Source organism: Lutra lutra, chromosome 18, assembly GCF_902655055.1.
Source record: "Lutra lutra chromosome 18, mLutLut1.2, whole genome shotgun sequence".
In the NCBI taxonomy this organism is placed as follows: Eukaryota; Metazoa; Chordata; class Mammalia; order Carnivora; family Mustelidae; genus Lutra; species Lutra lutra.
In genome coordinates this window covers 38,322,254-38,342,221 of record NC_062295.1, presented here as the reverse complement: position 1 = coordinate 38,342,221, position 19,968 = coordinate 38,322,254, and the positions used below count along the sequence as shown (strand labels likewise).

Sequence of the window (19,968 nt, the reverse complement as noted above, 5' to 3'; positions counted from 1 at the left end):
AGGGGTGCTGGCAGGTGGTGCTGGGATGCCAGCAGGGCTTTTACGGTACTGGTAGGGGGTACTGGTGTGGGTGCTGGGGTGCTGCGTGCTAACAGGTTGCTGGGTGGCCGGCAGGGTGCTAGGGTGCTGGTGGGGGTGCTGGGGTGCTTGTGGCAGTGCTGGCAGAGTACTGGGGTGCTGGGTGATAGCACAGGTGCTGGTGGGGTGTGCTGGAGTGCTTGGGTGTTGGTGGGATGCTTGTGTGGTAGTGGGGTGCTGAGGTGCTGGTGGAGGTGCTGGGGCATTGGGTGCTAGCCATGGTGCTGGCAGGAGGTGCTGGGATGCAGGTGGGGGTGCTGGGGTCCTGGGTACTTGCAGGGTGCTGACAGGGAGTGCTGGGGTGCTGGCAGGAGTACTTGGTGCTGGGTGATAGCAGGGGTGGGCAGGGATGCTGGGGTGCTGAGTGATAGCAGGGATGCTGGCAGGGGTGCTGGGGTGCTAGCAGGTGTGCTAGTGGGGGTGCTGGGGTGTTGGTGGTGGTGCTGGGGTGCCGGCAGGGTGCTCAGGTGCTGGCCGGGGGTGTTGCAGTACTAGTGGGGGTGCTGGGGTTTGGTGGGGTTGCAGGGGTGCTAGCGGAGGTGCTGAGGTGCTGGTGGGGGTGCTGGAGTGTTGGGTGCTATCAGGGGTGTCTTGGGGGCTGCTGGGGTGCTGATGGGGGTGCTAAGGTGCTAGGTGCCGTCAGGGGAGCTGGTGGGTGTGCTGGGGTGCTGGCAGGGGTCCTGGGGTGCTGGGTACTAGCAGTGGTGCAGGAGGAGGTGCTGGGTACTGGGGTGCTGGTGGGGGTGCTGGGTACTAGCGGGGTGTGCTGGGTGCTAGCAGGGTGCTGGTCGGGGTACCGAGTTGCTGGTGGTGGTGCTGGGATGCTGGGTACTAGCAGAGTGCTGGCGGGGGTGCTGGATGCTAGCAGGGGTGCTCCAGTGCTGGCGGGGGTGTTGGGGTGCTTATGGGAGTGCTGGGCTGCTGGCGGAGGTGCTGGGATGCTGGCAGGTGTGCTGTGGAGGGGTGGGGTGTTCAGATGGTGATGGGGTTGCTGGGGCCTGGGAGGTGCAGGGGTGCTGGCAGATAGTTCTGGGATATTGGCGAGGGTGTTAGGGTACTGGTGGGGGTGCTGGTGGGAGTGCTGGGGTGCTGGGTGCTAGCAGGGTGCTGGAGGGGGTGCTGGGATGCCAGTGGGGGTGTTAAGGTGCTGGCGGGGTTGCTGGGTTGCTTGTGGGGGTGCTGGCTGTGTACTGGGTGATAGCATGGGTGCTGGTGGGGTGTGGTGGGGTGCTTGTGTTTGTGCTGGGGTTCTGGGGGGGTGCTGGTGTGGTGGCAGGGGTGCTGGAGTGCTAGGTGCTAGCAGGGGTGCTGGTGGGAGGTACTAGAATGCTGGCGATGGTGTTAGGGTGTTGGGTGGGTGTGGTGGGGTGCTAATGAGGGTGCTGGTGGGGTTTCTAGTGTGCTAGGGTTATACTAGTGGAGGTGCTGGTCATTGACGGGGGTGCTGAGGTGTTGGAAGGGGTGCTGGGGTGCTGGTGGGGGTACTGGGGCACTGGCTGGGGTGCTGAGTTGCTGGTGGGGTGGTGGGTACTAGCATGGGTGCTGGTGGGGCTGCTGGGGTATTGGTGGGGGTGCTAGGGTGCTGGCGGGGGTTGCTGGGGTACAAAAGGGTTGCTGGATACTGGTGGGGGTGCTAGTGGGGGTGTGGGTCCTGGTGGGATGCTGAGGTGCTGGTGGAGGTGCTAGGGTGTTGGGTGCTAGCAGGGGTGTTGGCAGGGGTGCTGCGGTGCTGGGGGTGCTGGGTGATAGTGGGGGTACTGAGTGCTGGCGTGAGTGCTGAGATGCTGCTATGGGTTCTAGGATGCTAGCAGGGGTGCTGAGGTGCTGGGTACTAGCAGCATTGCTTGTGGGGGTGCTGGGTGCTAGTTGCTGGGGTTGCTGGGGTGCTGGCAGAGAGTCTGGGGTGCTTGGAGCCATCAGGGATGCTGGAGTGCTTGGTGCCTGCTGGGGTGCTGGCTGGGGGGTGCTTGGGTGCTAGTGGTGTGTGCTGGGGTGCTGGCGGGTGTGCTGAAATGCTGGCAGTGGTGCTGGGGTGCTGGGTACTAGCGTGGTGCTGGCGGGGTGCTGGGGTGCTGGGTGCAGGCAGGGTGCTGGCAGGGGTGCTGAGGTGCTGGGTACTAGCGGGGTGCTGGCGGGGGTGCCGGATTGCTGGTGGGGTACTGGGGTGCTTGGTGCCTGCAGGGGTGCTGGCTGGGCGTGTGTCAGTGTTGGTGTGGGTACTGGGGTGCTAGGGTGCTACATACTAGCAGGGATGCTGGCAGGTTCCTGGGTGCTAGTGAGGGTCCTGGGGCACTTGCTGAGGTGCTGGGATGCTGGTTGGGTTGCTGTGGTGCTAGTGAGGGTGCTGGGGTACTGGCAGTGGTGCTGGATGTTGGTGGGAGTGCTGGGCACTGGAGGTGACACTCAATGCTGGCAGGGTTGCTGGGGTGCTGGTGGGTGTGCTGGGTGCTAGCAGGAGTGCTGGCAGAGGTGCTCCGGTGCTGGCAGGTGGTGCTGGGATGCTAGTAGGTGGTCCTGGGTGCTAGCGGGGGTGCTGGGTGCTAGCAGGGGTGCTAGTGGCAGATGCTGTATGCTGGTAGAGGTGCTGTGGTACTGACAGGAGGTTACTAGGTGCTGGCTGCAGTGCTGGGGTACTGGCTGGGATACTGTGCTTGTAGGGGTGCTGACAGGGTGCTGGATGCTGGTAGGGGAGCTAGTGGGGGTGCTGGGTGCTAGTGGGGGTTTTGGGGTTCTGGGGCACTGGCTGAGGTGCTGGGGTGCTAGCAGAGGTGCTGGTGGGTGCTGGGGTGTGGTGGGGGGTGCTGGCGGTGCTGGCCGGGGTATTGGGTTGCTGGGGGCTGGGGTGCCTGGCACTGGGGGTGTGCTGGATGCTGGGGTGCTGTGTGCTGGATGCTGGGGTGCTGTGTGCTGGCAGGGGTGCTGGGGGGTGCTGGGACACAGGTGCTGGGGTGCTGGGCGCTGGGGGGGTGCTGGGCGCGGCCGGTGGGGGCCGACGGCTGACGCACTGCCCCGCCCCCAGATCTGAGCGAGGGTCCGGGGGGCAGCGGTTTGCTGGAGCACCTGAGGAACTGCACGGAGGCCTTCTTCTTGGGCTTGCAGGTCCGCTGCCTGCCCTCGGTGGCGGCCGCGTCCATTCACTGCTGCTCGCGTCCCAGCCAGGACTCGGACAGGCTCCAGCTGCACACAGGTGGGCGAGCGCGGCGGGGCGCAGCCTCTGCCACTTTGCACGGGGCCCTTCCAGGAGGCAGAGGGCGGGAGGAAGACCCCCGGGGGAAGGCAGGAATCCCTTCCCCCTCTTTGCTGGGGGAGCCTCTATTTCCCAGCCTTGGGCGGGGGAGGGTGGGGCAGAGTTGCCTTCCCTCTCCCTCCGGTGTGGGGCGGGACTCCCAGCCCTGAGTCCACGGGGAAGCCCCAGGGCGCGCCAGGCCGGTGAAGCAGGCCCTCCTCCGGCTGCCCGCTGCATTGCACAGCCTCGCTCCAGCCTTTAGTCTTGTGTGCGTCCAGAAGACCCCTCCCTGCCCCCCGCAAATCCCCGGGGTTGCTGGCAGCTCAAGAGTGGCGGGGGGTGGGGCACAGATGGACCCGAGGCTCTCAGATGCGTGGGACACAAGTCTAGGGGGCCCCAGCAGGGCTGGGGCTCTGGCAAATGCCACGTCGGGGGTGCACTGGGGTCTTTCGTCAGCGGCGGGAACCCCCAGCCGTGCTCTTCCTTCCCACTCGGGCCTCTACCTGGATGTGCAATACCTCCCCTGTGCGTTACCTCCTCTCGGTCTGGTACCTTCTCTGTGCTCCTGCTCCAGCCACACGTCATTCCCTTGCGGATCCCCCAACCGCACCACGGACGCCGTGACGCCCGCGCCCCGAATTCTGCAGTTCACTTCTCCTCTTGTGCATTTCTATAGTTTCTCGTGGATTCTTTCTCAAACCAGCAGTGTCACTTCTAAAAATACCGACTTCCTGCTGGAATTTAAGCTCTGTATTCAAACCATGAACTCGGCTGCTGGGAGGGCTGATTCCACCACCTGGAGCGCCCTCGTGGTCTCTGCTCGCTCTGTCTTGACCACCTTGCTGTCTGCATCTCTTTGTTATTTTTCATCGTTAGCCATCTTAATTGGAAAGTTAGTTTAACTTTGAGAAGAACTCATGGCCTGGGAGGATGTGATCGGCTCTAGGGAGGATTCTGGATTTCCTCGGCCAGGTACGGGCAGGTGGTGCCTGAGACAGAGGTGGGCAGTTTTTCGGGACCACCCAAGGCCCTGGGAGTCCAGCCTGCACTTCCCCCCATCCGGACCAGTCCCAGAAGCAGCTCAGCCTTAGCTTCCTGCTCCAGTCCTCCCCCCATCCCTGTTCTAATTTCTCATCAGGTCTCTGGTTTTTCTTAAATCCTGTTTACGGAGGCACAATTCATGTGTAGGGAAATTGTCCCTTTGTAACAGCTCTGTGAGCCTTGACGTCCACACCTGTAACCTCGTCGCCACTGTGACCAGTAGAAAAGTTTGCTTTGTAGCCCCCGCCCCAGGATGTGCATGGTGTCCCCTGTGGCCATCGCCACCCCACCTAGGACACTTTAAGAAGTTTTTTGTGTTTCACTCAGCTTATCTGGTTCTCCTCGGCAGGAGGCGTGCTCACAGTCCCCAGTGTGCATTATAGGGAGCCCATTACGGGCACGGACTTTTCAGGGGGACAGGGAGCTCTTGGCTGGCGCACGTGCCGTCTTGATGCTGGTGGGTCCTTCCTGTGTGCCAGGTTTCAGGTTTGGCCCCTGAGACCCTCTTCTGGTCCTAGACCTTGCTGACCCTACCTTTGCCCCTGCCTATGGGACACGGCCCTGCTCGAGGCTCGGTCCTGGACTGCTGGGTCTCTGCCTACCACCATCACCTTCAGGTCTCTCTGATCCTCTGCCTCTTCTAAAGACCCTAATGACTGCCCTGAGCCCACCCAGAAAATCCAGAGTAACTTCTGGTTATTTTTTTTTTTTTAAAGATTTATTTATTTGACAGACAGAGATTACAAGTAGGCAAGAGAGGCAGGCAGGGAGAGAGAGGAGAAAGCAGGCTCTCTGCTCTGCAGAGAGCCCGATGTGGGACTTGATCCCAGGACCCTGGGATCATGACCTGAGCTGAAAGCAGAGGCTTTAACCCACTGAGCCACCCAGGCGCCCCGTAACTTCTGGTTTTTAAGGCCTTTTATTTAATCACGTCCACAGCGTCCCTGCTGCTTTGAGGCAGCACATTCACAGGCCCTGGGGACTCGGATACATGGGTCTCTGGGGCTCCTGCCGTATCCGGTGGCTGCCAGGGCACTGTCCCCTGAACACTGGTCCCATTGGTCAAGTGGCCTTCCTCATGTCCCCACTGGGATGTATCTGGGCCTCTCAACTATCCCGTCCAAGCCAGCTCTTCTGAGTTTTGGAAATGGAGACCCTGAGGGCCTGCTCACATGACCCCGGCTGCCTGACCCTGAGGCCCAGGCCTTGTGGCTCCTGCTTTGTGTCGTGCAGTGTGGCTGCTGGGACTTCCCCACCTCGGACCACGAGCTTCTTGTGGAATGTGGGCAGCTTGCACCTGACTTAGGGAGGGGCTGGCCACAGGCAGAGGAAGAGAACAGCCCGGAACCTGGGCTGGGGAGACGGGGACCCGGCCGCCCCCTCACCGCCCCTCGGGCCCTCTCCCCTCGCAGACGGCATCCTGTCTTTCCTGAAGAACAGCAAGCCGGGGGATGCGCTGTGCGTGCTGGGCCTCACGCTGTCCGACCTGTACCCTTGCGAGGCCTGGAGCTTCACTTTCGGCAAGTTCCTTCCAGGCCACGGTGAGCCAGCGCCCCGGCAGCCCCTGCCCCAGCCATGCTGGGGGGGTGGGTGGGCGCACCCCGAGGTGCAAAATGGGGCAGCCAGTGCATGGGAGCCCCGACTCTCCTGGGGAAGATGACACCCTACCCGGAAACTGCTCCAGAATGCATACCCCCAAGTCCTGCCTCCTCTCGGGCAGGGACCTCTCGGTGGCCTTTGCGGAGGCGCGCTGGCAGGGCCGGGCCTCCAGGACCCATGCATCCCGAGGACGGGGTGACTTTGCTCCCAGGCTCCCCGTGAGATGCCGCCTTGTGTCTCTGTTTCTCCCCAGAGGTAGGCGTCTGCAGCTTTGCCCGGTTCTCGGGGGATCTCTTGCCATCGGGACCCCGCGCCTCTGATCCAGCCTTGGTGGAGGTGGCCACAGACGACCCTGTGACTCCCGGGCAGGACGGAGGCCCAACTGTGTGCTTCAGTGCCCTGGGGATGGTCCAGTGCTGCAAGGTGGGCAGGGAGGCCAGGGCGTGGGGTCAGTCCATGGGGCGGGGCGGGGGAAGGAGATGAGGCAGCAAGAGGATGGAGGCCTGGGGGCTCTGGTGAGTTCCAGGCCGCTGCTGAGGATGGGCAATCAGCCAGAAGGGCCTGAGCGCTCCAGACAGCCCCATGCCGAAGGCCAGGCTGTCCAGAGCACAGACAACAGGGCTTGGAGCCGCCCATACCTTTGCCTGAGCTCATGCAGCTGGGAGTAGGCAGAGTTGGGGTGTGAACCTGTTTGCTGCCTCAGCTCCCGTGCTGGGTGGGCCCTGGGTGCTCCAGAGCTGTCCATCTGTGCCCTGTGCCGTCGGGAGCAGGGGCGAGGGCACAGGGCCTGCTTCCTGGCCATGGGGGCTCCTGCGGGCGCGGACCCTAGCATTGGGGGCTTGGCTGGTGGCCGGGATCACGGCGGCAAGGGCAATGACGCTATGTGGTCTCCCTCAGGTCACGTGTCATGAGCTCTGCCATCTCCTGGGGCTGGGGAACTGCCGCTGGCTGCACTGCCTCATGCAGGGGGCGCTCAGCCTGGACGAGGCCCTGCGGCGGCCCCTGGACCTCTGTCCCATCTGTCTGCGGAAGCTGCAGCACATCCTCGGCTTCAAGCTCGTCGACAGGTACAAGGTGAGCCGCCGGCGCGCTGGCAGGGAGAGAGGGCATCTGAGCGCCCTAGCAGGCCTCGTGCATGGGGCTCAGGGGGCAGCCGGCTGAGAGTTGGGCCCTGTGGGCGAGTGAACAGACCCCTGTGCCAACCTCCTGGCCTCCTGCTGGTGCTGGGCAGTGTTCACGGCCCTCGCCGGGTGCCTGGCCTAAGGTCTGCACCCAGTGATGGGGGCTGTGGCCATCAGGTTGCTGCTCTGTGGGAGGGAAGAGGGGCAGATGGTTTTTCTTTCTCAGGCCACGCTCTCTGAGCGCTGGTCAGGTGCTGGGCCTATCCTAACACTTCCTGCATCTGCTCAGGGCCCCTCCGGCCTCGCACAGGGCCCAAGCCGCACCCCACAGCTTCCCCCCAGCCTGCCAGGCCAGCCCCTGGGAGGAGGAAGCCATTGCAGGCGCTGGGGAGGTGGCCGGGCCAAGCTCTCGGGTCAATGCTGCCCTCTGCTGTCGCCTCAAGGCACTGCCCGCAGCAGGGTCCCAGGCGCGCCCAGGGAGAGGGGCTCACCGCTGTCCTGGGGGAGGCCATAAGTGGTGGTTTTCTGGTGAAGGTGGGGGATGCCAGACTCCATTTTGGACAGGTTCTCAGGCAGGAGGGAGTCTCTGACCTGGCCCCTCTGGACGGGACGGCCTGTATCTCTCAGGCTCCTAGGAGGGCTGCTGAGCAGGGACCCCACTTTGACGACTGCTGACCTAGCAGGCTGGGTGTTCCCAAGTTCCAGAGCTGCCTCCCGATGCAGATCTTTTCTGGGTGACTGGGAAATGGGCTATCCAGCCAGGTGGAAGGGCCCCCCAACACAGCCCCACTGAGGACTTAGTTGGGAGTGGGCACACGCTGCAGGGCACGTGTAGGGAAGGTGGCTGGCTCTGGCTGATGAAAAGCAGGGGTGTCTTCACTTGTGTCCCTCCTCGGGCCTGTGTTCCCCTGACCCAGCGCTCCCACCTTCTGCACACACCCCTGCCCAGGAAGGGAGCCTGTTCTGGAGCCTCACCCATGTGACTGGAGGGGCTCAGAGGAGGAGGAGGACAGGGGCCCTGGAACCCGGGTCGGTCCCTGGACGCTCTGGCAGTGACCGAGTGCTGATGGAGGGCTGGGCGGGGAACAGTCCTTGCTGTCCCCTTGTTCCGGTCAGTGGGGTGCTGGAAACACCGACCAAGCTGCGGAGGGGTGTGGGTGACACTGGGAGCAGCGCTGGGAAGGGGTGTCTAGCACGTGGTCACAGGCGTGTCCACCATGCAGACACCAGACAGAAGTGAGAGCAAAGACCAGAAAAGTAAGACCATGTGCAGGAGAAGTTCTGAGTATTTATTGCTCTTAATACAGTGTGGGTTAAATTGAACTTTGGGCATGCGCCGCTTCTGAGTGTTTGTGTGGGGGGCTCTGGGGGGCCCGGGCTGGTGGGGGCAGGGTGGTCCCCCACAAAGGGGCTGGGTCTTAGGGCAGCACTCACACAGCCCAGCCTCTGTCTCTCCCTCCCAGAGACTTTACTCCTGGACTCAAGCGGGGACGCGGACTCGGCCCAGCCAGGATGCGGGGGTGGCGTCCGCGGCGGATACCCTGCCGGGCAGCACAGACTCGGGTCTGAGCTGCGGGAGCGCGTCGGAGCCGGGCAGCAGCCTGTCGGAGCCCCTAACCCCTGACGCGGGGAGCCACAGCTTCTCCGTGGGGCCGGAGCTGGAGCACGAGGAGGGGCTGGGCTTGCTGGCCATCCCTGAGAGCCCGCCGCAGCTCGGACCCCCGTGCGAGGCCATCGAGGAGCACGGGCAGTGGCTGGCGCTGTGCATCCAGGCCCTGGAGCGGGAGGTGACAGAGGAGGAGCTGGCACAGGTGGACGGGGCGGTGGATGCCCTGGCCGGGTGGGGGATGTTCACGGGGCAGCTCCCCGCACCCCGGCCCGGCCTGCCCTGCAGCCGCGATGGCCCGGGGCTGCGCAGGGTCCTGGGGGGCACGCTCTCCTCCCTGCGGAGGAAGCTGAGCACGCGCAGACTGGCCAGGGCGGGGTCGTCCCCCTGTCGCTGGAGCGCGGAGGAGAATTAACCCAGAAGCCCATCCGTCTGTCGCCGTGACCCCTAGGATCAGCGGCAGTCCTGGGTCCTGTCCCCAGGGTCCCAGCAGAGAGTCTTCAGGCCCAGCCTGGACGGCACTGGGGGCTCTGGGCCTCCCTCGCCCACCCCACTGGAGCAGAGGCTGCCTGGGGCAGAAGCCAGGCTGCATGCCTGGGGGAAGTGAGGGGCTTACGGTGTGGACAACCCCATGTGGGCAGGGCTGGCCCAGCCTTCTGAGTCTCAGGCTGCACGCTGTGCCTGCAGAGGCTGCCGGGCAGGATCGCGGTGACCGAGGCTCTCCATGTCCCTGACCTGGTGACCTGGTCACATGCCGTCCCCTACAGTGGTGAGAGCAGTGTGGGCTGCGGACAAGGGCCGCTGCTGGGGTCTCAGGTCCTGGCATTTATGGGGTCGTCACGGACTCCTTTTCATGCAGGCCGGGCCGAGGCGGCCAGCTTATCTGGGGTGTCTGTGTCCCTTTGCTTCTGTCACACGTTTCCTGAGCTGAAGCTTGGGCGTGCCCGGGCATCTGCCAGCTCCGTCCTAGTTCTGTGTGTCTGTGCAGTGGCGGAGGGAAGGTTCCCGGCCCCCAGCAGTACGCCTACAGCTGCGTCTCCCTCCTGGAAAGAGACCAGACAGGGGTGCTCTTACACTCTGGGGCTAGCTTTACAGTCTGGGGGCTTTCCTAAGAAAAACTGCAAAATACAACCCAGATCGAGGATCTCCTCCCCCAGCAAGCAGGCCTGAAGCTTCCTGTCTGCTGACTCCAGGTCACAGGGTCCCAGGCCCGCAAAGCACTGGGCGCAGGTGTGGGCTTGAGGTCAGGGAGGGAAATGGGGAGAAGCCAGCAGAGGAAGGCTCGTGCCTTGGGAATTGTCGCCACGAACACAGCCCCCGACCTTCGTTCGTGCCTTAAAGCCCAACCCTGTGCTTAGAGCTAAGGCATTTGCATTGGGGGCAGAATCTGTAGGAAGGAAGGTCGGCTGCACGGAGGGCTGGCTCCTGGGGCTCAGGCCACAGGCCCAGGACCTCCAGGAGCACCCCAAAATGCCGCTGCCCCTGTACCCCAGCACGGCTGTCACCCAGGTTCACAGGGAGGGGCCCTGGGAACCCTCCCTTTAAGGATGGTGGTGGCACTGTCAGGCAGAGCTGGGGTGAATGGGAACCTGTCCTATCCGTGAGCATGGCTTGGACTGGCCCTCTTGCTGCCTCGGCCACGTTACCTGTTTTCCAGTTTCCTTCCATCTTCTGCAAAAGGTGGGTCTCCAGATGGTAGCGGAGAAGCTAGGATGTGGGGAGGGAGCACTTGGGGTGGAGCCTGGGCCATGGGGGTGGCTGCCTGTCTGCTCTGCCTCTGGGCTGCAAAGGGACAGTGGTTTGAAAGCCAGCTGCTGGGGGGGACATTGTGAGAATAAAACTTGGAGGAACAGAGGTCCCTTCTGGCACTGAGGAGGCTGGAGGGGTGGGGAACAGTTTGGGACAGTCCCCAGGGGTGGTGGCACACGTTATGCGAGCGGAACTGGGTATCGACACACCATGGCTCCCTAGGGGCCTTGTTTTTGTTAATAAACATACCAAGTGGACTGTATTGCCTTCGAGCTCTGTATCCGTCCTCGGTCCCCGTGAGTCCCACGTGGGGCTAAAGATACTCTGGGGTCAAGACATCACGTGTATGGTGACTCCTGAGTGCAGGGCGGGGGTGCTGGGAACCTACCGGCCTTCTGAAGCAGCTTCAGCACCCATCTAAACAGTTCTGATGAAGGTGGGTGTAGCGGCAGCCTCCTCTCCCAGTGGCCACTCCTCCCTGCCCCCGGGTGCACCCTGCGGGCACAGGAGGGCCCTGCTGCTCCTCCCCTGCACAGTGCCAGAGTATGGGTCAGAAGGTGGCTGTGGGCCTGCTAACAGTCTCGTGGGACAGCGGATTCAGACCTTTCCCCGAGGAATGAACTCTCGAAAAGGCTTAAAAATAACCCCAAACATGCCATGCCTTGGCCAAGCAGCTAATGTTGAAGCTAAGAGTCCAAATTTAGATCCCATCAAGTTCAAAAGAGCAGCTACACCATTCCAGGGTGCGCACACGCGCCCACACTCAAGGTCTGAGCCCGGGGCCTTGAGAAGCTGCTTTCAAACCCGACAGGCAGGAGCGGCTAAGGACCCCAATCTACCTGGGAAGGGACAGGCCCATCTTCCTGCAAAGAACCCGCCCCTTCGAGCAGGTCCGTCTAGGCAGCAGGGACGTGTGCCCGTCACTTGTCCCAGGCTGCGAGGCTGGAGGGCACACTGGCCCATCTGCTTCCAGAAGCATGCAGGGGAAGGCTGAGCAGGAAGCGGAGTCGGGGCCCCCAGCTCCGAGGTTCCCGGGAGGCTCCGGCTGCCGCAGTACGTGGCTTGGGGGCAGCACTCTGGGGCAAGGGCACCAGGACTCGGGCTCCGTGGACTGTCTGTCCAGAGAGGCCAAGGCCCCAGCCGAGTCCGAGTACCCTGGGGAAGGCTGGTGGTGGGGGTAGGACATCAGGGCTTCCTCGGGGGGCTCTTGAACTGGACCCGGGGCTGCGGAGGCCGCTGCAGCCCGGGAAGACTCCCCCTCGCGGTGGGGCAGCTATGCATGGACAGGAACCGGGTTTCAAGGATGCCACGGGATCGCAAACTTGAGGCCCTCAGAGAGCGAGCGGATGCCAGAGGGTGACTGGGAGTCTCGGGCAGAACCAGCCAAGGTGGCTCCCACTGCCCTTCCCAGAACCGCCCAGCAGCACCTGGACTCATGAGAACCCGGAACACCTGTATGTTATTTTTGAACTCTATTCTTGGGCACAGACACAAATAAGTTAGTCGGGGCTTTAAAAAAGCAATTTCCAAAAAACCTCCAGGGGCCATGAGGCGCTCAGTCTACTCCCCGCCCTGTGATGACCCATGTGACCCACGGAGTCTCTCACCAGAGGTGGCTCAAGGGCGCAGCCCGAGCCCCAGCTGACCTGCAGCCGGCCTCCACCTCCTGGGTCAGAAATGACCCTAGGCACCCAACGAATGAACCAGAAACACCATCAACGAGGCTCCCTGTGAGGCCATGCCAAGTTGCGACTACCCCGAGCCTCTTGACACGCTTGTGAGGTTCTGGCCACAAGGCCAGGCCCAGTGTCCTCTGTCCTCGGGCCGCTCCTGCACATGGGCCACTGCGCTGCTTCTCTTGCACTGTCCCCTCCCTCCCAGCAGCTCTCTGGCTAGACCGTGGCCTCAGTGTCGCCTCCCAGCTGCAGCGAACATGAGACCTTCCAGGTCCCACTGACATGCTGAGCACCGTGTCACATTCCTCACAGTGCTCGACTTCCCATTTGTAAGGCTGTGTCGTGGGTCTCTCACCGGCCTGAGGTCCGTGGGGACCAGGCAGGACACCAACTCCCGCTTGCCACCAGCTCCCCGCTGGCGTGGCACATGGAGACACACTTACCTGCCCCTGGAACAGGTGTCCGATGGAGCAGTGGGCTTCTGGGCTGGGGGATCCCGTCTGAGGTGGATGTCACTGTCTTTTCCCTCATTTGGACTTTTGGCAACAAATGGAGATTCGCTGTCTCTTGCCACACCAGTTAGAGAGCGAGCAGAACTTCAGAGGGAGTGTGCCGGACCCTTCGTGAGGACGGGCCTTCTGCCATGAGCCCTCAGGCCGGCTTGGTGCCTTCTTCCTTCGGCCCACCTGGGGGGATGCTCCCGGGGGCTGCACTGGACAGACGAGTGAGTCACAAGCTGGGGGCCAGGGCTGGGAGCACGGGGGTCCTGGGAGAGAGCACTGTGTGGGGCCTGAGTGTGCAGAAAGGGGCTTTTCTCGGAGAAGCCACCTTGTGTCACGGGCAGGACCCGCAGGAGCTCGGTCGCCTGCCCGAAGCATGAAGCACGGAAGAGGCAGGGAGGGGCCAACACCCCTGTGGCACTATTCCACACGCCCTCTGCTCTGGGGCCACCCTCCCCAGCCCGTCCTGCCCCCGCAGCCCTCGCTCGTGGCCCCCACCACATCCCGATCCCAGGAGCTCCTGGCATGACCACCAGACTGGCATCGTCCATGCTTATGAATGTCCCACAGCCAGGGGGAAATTCGCCGGGTCGTGGGTGTCTTAGTTCCAGGATTCCCGAGGAGCCTTGGACATGCGGAGTAAACCCTACGCAGTTCAGATTTTCTGGAGCGCTTCTGAATTATGTTTTTATTCTTAAACTTAATAAATGCTGTCAATGCACGTGAAGAAAAAGCCCAGTGTGGGGGACGTACTGGAAGCCCAGCTGCAAACGAGAGAATTCACCCTCTGAACCGAGCAGGCGCTCCTTCCTGCGGGGATGCAGGGTGCCCGCCCACCCGCCGGGCTTGCAGGTGCACAGGGCGCGGGGGCGAGGGGGAGGGGTTGGGAATCCTACTTGTCACACTGGCTCACTCCCTTTCCCGTGTTTCCGGGGGCAACCAAGGTGGGGCTGGTGTTTCTCTTTATGCTAACACTACCGAGGCATTTTCCTGCCTCGAGGTCGGGGCTCCACACTGTCGCCCTGCTGCTTGCTCCTGCCGGGGGGCGGGCACCGAGAGGATGAGCGGCAAACAGGAACCGGGAGGGCCTAGATCCGAGGCCATGAGCACCCACTCACCATACCTTCCTGTGGCCACATGCCCATGAGACCCAGCGGGAGGCCTCGGCTTCTGCAACGGCGTCTGCCCCACGAACCATGCACTCCAGGATCCATGGTCACCTGTGTTTTTCCATCCTAGAGTTGTCACCTGCTGGGGCCGCGGGGCAGCGGGAGCTGGTGTTTGGCCAAACGCTGGGAAAGCAGACAATTTAAAGCAAATTGTAGTACATTTATCAAAACCCCATACACAGAATGCGGTACAGCCCCCACTGTGGCCATACAGTGCATCTCTACCCTTCAGGTAGGTACGCTCACCTGGCACATGGCGTTCACAAACGCAGGCCTCCAGGTGGCACTGTGGGCAGGCTCGGCTCTGCGTGATCTTCCAGGGCGGTGCCCGTGGCGGAGTGGGCAGCCGCTCCTCCTAGTTTCCCTCAGTGAAGCCTGCGGATGGGCTCTGAGCTGGGTTTCCATAGGAACACTGATGCCGCCACACTGGCCCTGCCCTTCATGGGGTCCTCTGGGCGCTCAGCCCTGGGAGTGCTCAGGGTGGGCACGGAATGCTGCATCGGGTCAGAGGATAACCTGCCAAATTCAGTTGGTTTAAATGGAGTTAAGAAAAAGAATATTTGGAAGAGGTCCAAAGGTGATCCTTTAAGATTCTGGAATAGAAAGATCTGTTTTAAATTGCTTCGTAAGCAGGCGAGTCTAGCAAGAGCTCAACTCCAAACAGGACAAATGGTGGGGGGAACGGCCAAAGTTGTGGTCCCGCCCGCCACCCGCAGACCACAGCCAGAGCTCTGCCTACGTGTCGGCAGGGGGTCTGAAAGGTGCCCGGGCCCGCGCAGACCGCCTGGCAGGTCCCCAGTCCCTCAGAGAACGGACAGCTTTGTTGCCGACAGCTGGCAGGGACCGGCGTCTGGGGGGGTCAGCAGGGTGACAGTGGGGGCGGGCCCCCAGTGTCACCTAAAGCTGCGAAGGCCGTTCCTGGAGGACTAGGGGCATGTGGGCACAGCTGGGCGCAGGCACTCCCCCAAGTGCTCCCGGCCCGTCAGTGGCAGGACAGATGGTCTCTGGCCCCGGCTCTGTCTTCCTCCTGGGTGGCCACTCTGACGGTCTCTGGCGCAGCTGACCCAGAGCTGGGGGAAGGGGCCGTCCAGCTCTTTTCCGCCCTGTGGCAGACGTCAGGGCAGCCTTACCAGACTATGTGTGGTCCACGCAGGCCCTCAGGCAAGGGCTGTTCCCACAGGGAAACTGGACCGCGGCTGCAGTTGGCTGGGACTCTGTTCACTTGGGGGAAATACATCAGCTTTTAAAAACACAAAATAAAGTGAACTCACCTCGAAGCGATAGGCCGGGAACAAGGGCCCCTTGCTGTGACAGAACAGGAGCCGCTGGAGAAGGGACATCCTCCCTGCGGCATGGCGGGTCTGGCTCGTAGGCGCGCTGGCCCAGGCCCTGCTCCATTCCACACCCTGCCCCATGCTCCGGCGCAAAGCGGCCCATCATATGCCTGTAAGCGCTGTGACGCGACACGTGCCAGCTGGTGAACCGTCTTCATGAACCAAGCGAGCTCCTTTCCTCGGGGGACCTGACACCTTTCTTGTCAGCGCCCAGCAGGGCCTCATGAACGACACTAGAGCCCCATGTCCCCACACGGGGCTCTCAGCCCCCTGAGCTGCAGCACCCCCCACCTCCCAACCAGGACTGGCGGCCCTGACACCAAGTCAGCGACACACAGAACCACATGCACCAGCTCCCTCAATTTCCAGGGACTATTCCAGAACAAGGCCCCTAAGGCACATCAGACATACCTTACAGAGAAGACAGGACCAAAAGATTAGAGACTGCCCAACATTGGGAAAGGCTCGGCCAGAACTCGCTCTCCAGAGAAAACCCACCACTGCTTTCTTGAGGCGGGCTGCTGGTCCCAGCGAGGGGCAGAGCTGGTGGCCTTGAGTTAGATCATGAAGCAGAATTCTCACCTGCCTGGGAGAAACCCTCCAGGACCTCAGTCTGCTTGGACCATGTTCCTACCAGATGGGCCCGGTCTGGGTGGCTCAGCCTGGGGCCTCTGTAAAGCTCGTCGGGGGATCTGACTGTGGTGCCCGCGTGAACCACTGTCCTGTCCGGCGTTGACACGTGTTGAAATTGGGACCCGAGAGCTCAGCCCATAACCCACAGCCCTGGGGTAACACAGAGCACGTAGTATGCTCATTGCTGGCACTTTTCTTGGGTGGGGGGGGGGGTCTCTACCCTTCCCACATATACATGTACGTCGCGGGGCTCCCCCAAGCCATGGCCGCTGGACAGCACCCGCAGGCCCCTTTCTGGAAAAGACCGCAGTGTGACGGAGAACCTAGGGGGGTCAGGACAGCAGACTCCCTAACTGCCCCTCCCTCTGGCGCCCTGTAGTCGCAGAACTTGGGCTGCGCCAAGTGTCCGTCCGCAGATCCCTCTCTTCAAGCTCTCAGACCTCAGAACTGCATGTACGGCCTCCCTCCCTCATCGCATGTGAGGGCCGCGCATGTGTGCACACACACGCACACAATTGTCTCTGTGTACAAGACACTTTTATTAGCTCTGAAGCGGTGTTTCAGGTGGTATCCACACAGCATGCTCTCGGAAATAAAAGCCTATTATCCGATAGTAAACCTTCAAATACGGTTTGGATTGGCATTGCTGGGCTCTGAATTTAGGGGACTGGAAATCTGACATGATGATTCGGTCTGAATGCGGAGGATAGAGCTTAACGGACACCCAGAGCAAAGGTGGTTGTCACCACGCTGGACCCTCCAGCCAAGGCTCACGGGAGTGAGGTGGGAGCCACGCGTTGGCCGTGTGGGCTGCATGCATCCCGGGGGCGCCTCCCCCCCACAAGTCTCACTGAGTCCATGTCTGCCTGTCCCCAGGATGCCCAAGTGAGGTGGTCCTAATAATCTTGGAGAGTATTTTTGGATCTTGGAAATAAAAGAATCTGACTTATTTTTCTTCTATCCAAGAGGTAAAAAAGAAGAATACGGATGCTAGAGATCACTGTACATCACCAGGCTGAACGGAAAGTCTCAGACCGTTTCTCTATAAATAGAAAAATATTTCCAGGAAAAGCCTAAATGTGTCGTTCTATGTAAACAGTAGAACTAAGAAGAAAGATCTTATTTTGAGGAAGTTTATTGTTACATTTTTGCAATAATAGATGAGGCACGACTATCTCCCGCTTCTCCAACAACTCAATAAAAAAGACAATAATCAAGGATAACAGTGAAGTTAAAATAAAAAAAAATACAAAAGCCAAAGGTTTTGGAGACAAAAAAAACTACAGTCTATGTGTGGGGAAGCTGTGAATGGTTTTAGCCGAGCCTTGCAAATAGTTTCCTTCCCCAATTCCAACGAACCCCAGAACTTCGAGCTGGGGCCTTCAGAGACCACCCCCCCAAATGCCCAGGGACCCAGGGCGCAGTGCCCGCCCCGCTCTCCACACAGCTCAGCACACGGCCCCAACCCTTCCTGCTTGTGAGTGTCCACTGTGGGCTCAAGGGGCCGGAGCATGGCGCACACGGCCGGTGGGGCAGCGTGGCCAGCGGCAGCTGGTGAGGCCCCGACGACTTGCAAGGAGGGCGCACCACGCTGGGGACCGGGCTGGAAGGACCCCAGACCTCCCTGAGGGAGCCTGCCAAGAGTGCTCCTTTTCCTTTAAGCCACAGTCATCGGCACGGAGCCTGGGTCACATCCGTCAGTCTATGAAGCAGAACAGGAACAGCACTGTTCTTTCCCAGCCAAGGGAACCAAAATGCCAACATCCACGGACACAAAGCCTTGAGCACCGAAAGAGAAAGGCTCTCACGTTGTTTCCTCATTAAGAACATTGGTAACAAGGATGACTCCAGAGAATGTTGTGCTCCCTCTCCCTGACCCCAGATGGGTCAGCATCTGCCCCAAGATGCGTGTTTCCCTTGCTTGCTGGAAAGGAGCCAGGAGGGAGATGCGACAGGGACACGGGACCGGGAAGAGGGTGCCCGGGGATGGGGGCCTCACAGCTGTTACTTGGCCACAGTAATGGGTCAGTGCCGGTTAGCGGAAGCTGTCCCGCACAGAGGACAGACCGTCCCGGGAGAGGGACGCATGGCGGGACCAGCACGGGATGCAGTGTCCTGAAGCCAGGGAGAGACCTGCACAGAGCTCAGGGGCCAAGTGCACAGAGGAGGACATGTGTCCGCCCGTGCCCACACTCATGGGCTTGGGCAGCTTCTCCCGGACGAGAGCTATGTCCGGTGGTGTTTGCTGGTGTTTGCTGGTGATGTGTGTACGCGGATAGAACAGAGACCTTGGTAAGGATCAAGACCTCAGCACAGCTGAGAGTGGGGACTGGCTGTCCGAAGGCATCGGGGTGGCGGCAGTCTGCAGAAACTCGGAGAGTCTGGGCTTTTGGAAAGGTCAGCTGTGGCACTCACAGAGGTCTGCAAGGAATCCTGCCGGTGTTCAGAAGCCTCAGAGGAAGAGGAAGCGCTCTAGCACCTTCCACAAGGAGGAAAGGCAGATACAGCCCAGTGCTGGTGCCGGAGGGGCGGCGTAAGAACAGACCCCTGCGAGGCCAGGGGGAGGGTGGGCGGGTGCGTGTAACAGGCACGCCCCCCGCCAGCACACTGGCCGTGGGGCATTAAGGCAAGCCCACGCCCACCCTCTAATGCTGGGGGCCCCTGGCCGCATCTCGGGTGCCTGGACCAGGGTCTCTCAAGGAACCGGCACCAGGTTCTACAAGGCAACGCATGTGCTCTGGGTGGGGCACGGAGACACCTGCTCTCCCGCAAACCACCATCAGGACAAGCACTCGGGCTCATCTGTCTCACGGAAGACTTGCACATTAGAGGGAAAAGCCACCTGCAAGGCTAGCTGTTTGTGTTGCGTTACCGAGTGTGTGCGTGCGGGCACGTGTGCACAGCTGCCGTGCACACACAGTCCTCGATTAAACGGTGTCAAAGAAGGAATACAGTTTCTGTAAAGAGAGAGAAAGCTGTGTTACTAGGTATTACGTGTTAATACCAAAGTGACCCCTTGGATTCTCAGTAGTTTGACTACGCCCCGGGTTCAGTAGCTAACGTCCGAGTGTCCACGTCCCCGGGCCTGGAGTGCGGCGGTGTGGCCCGTGTGGCTGGTGTGGCCAGTGCGGCGGCACTCCTGAGCCCGGCGCCGGCAGCACGGGTCCGAGAAGCGCCCTGCGGGCCCAGGGAGGTGGGACAGCGGCCACCGAGGCTGCTGCGGGAGGCGGAGAGGGGCGTCCTCTCACTGCAGCATGATGTCCTTCAGGTTCTCCTGCAGGATGGTGTCCTTCACAGCGTGGAACACGAAGCGGATGTTCTCCGTGTCTATGGCGGTGGTGAAGTGGTGGAAGAGCGGTTTGCTGCGGTTCCGTCTCTTGCGGTCGAAGCCCTGCACCAGGAAGCGCTGCACGTCCTCCAGCCTGTGCGGGTCGCCCTTGAAGTCTGGGAAGTGCTTCTTGATGCTCACGGTCTTGACCTTCTCCACCAGGAGGTCCATCTTATTGAGGAAGAGGATGATGGAGACGTTGAAGAACAGCTTGTTGTTGACTATGGTCTCGAAGATGTTCATGGACTCCACTAGCCGGTTGGTGCGCCTGTCCTCCATGAGCACCTGGTCGAACTCGCTGGAGGACACCATGAACAGGATCGATGTGATCCCATCGAAGCACTGGAACCACTTCTGGCGCTGGGACCGCTGGCCGCCCACGTCCACCATCTTAAAAGGGATTTTTTTAATAACGAAGTCATGTTCCACAATGCCCTTGGTGGCTTTCCGTGCCAGCAGAATGTCCTGTTTGCTAGGAAAGTAATTCTGTAAAATATGGGAGAAGGGAGAAGTTGAGCAGAAGAACCTGGGAAAATAAGGATCAAGAGTCCGACAGACTTGGGCAAGAAGCTGAACCAAATGCCAAAAGCCACTCCCATCTGCACCATCAGACGCCGGCCACAGAACAGAAGTGAAGGAGTGAGCGGCTTGTTTTGGGCGCGCAGAGGCTCCCCAGCCCGAGGCAGGCTGCTGGCATCCCCACTGCCCGCTGCAGCCAGACCCGCACCGTGTTCCTGTCCACAGGAGCCGACCCCCGGGTCTGTTTCTGCCCACACCCACCTCTTTACTTCCTGACTTCAAGAGCGTGCGCATTCCCAAACCTTACTGTGAACCAACCTAATCTAGGTTTGCAAAGCTGGCTGGAGTTAGTTGGCTGTATACGTAATTCGTCATTCTGGGAAGCCTTC

General features: G+C 61.2%; 2 protein-coding genes across 3 annotated transcripts in view; one reads left to right on the top strand and one right to left on the bottom strand.

Moving 5' to 3' along the window:
* Positions 1-9,093, top strand: part of AMZ1 (archaelysin family metallopeptidase 1) — a 28,510-nt gene extending 19,417 nt beyond the window's left edge. For both annotated transcript variants that reach the window (XM_047713419.1, XM_047713420.1), the window contains exons 3-7: positions 3,098-3,265; positions 5,758-5,886; positions 6,198-6,367; positions 6,842-7,018; positions 8,529-9,093. In XM_047713419.1, coding sequence (XP_047569375.1) covers positions 3,098-3,265; positions 5,758-5,886; positions 6,198-6,367; positions 6,842-7,018; positions 8,529-9,086 — 1,202 coding nt within the window. In that variant the 3' untranslated portion in view covers positions 9,087-9,093. The remainder of the gene's footprint in view (positions 1-3,097; positions 3,266-5,757; positions 5,887-6,197; positions 6,368-6,841; positions 7,019-8,528) is intronic.
* Positions 9,094-16,252: 7,159 nt separating this feature from the next.
* GNA12 (G protein subunit alpha 12) overlaps positions 16,253-19,968 on the bottom strand; it is a 100,125-nt gene continuing 96,409 nt past the window's right edge. Inside the window, exon 4 of the mRNA XM_047713421.1 lies at positions 16,253-19,546. Within this exon, the coding sequence (XP_047569377.1) occupies positions 18,977-19,546 (570 nt within the window). The 3' untranslated portion in view covers positions 16,253-18,976. The remainder of the gene's footprint in view (positions 19,547-19,968) is intronic.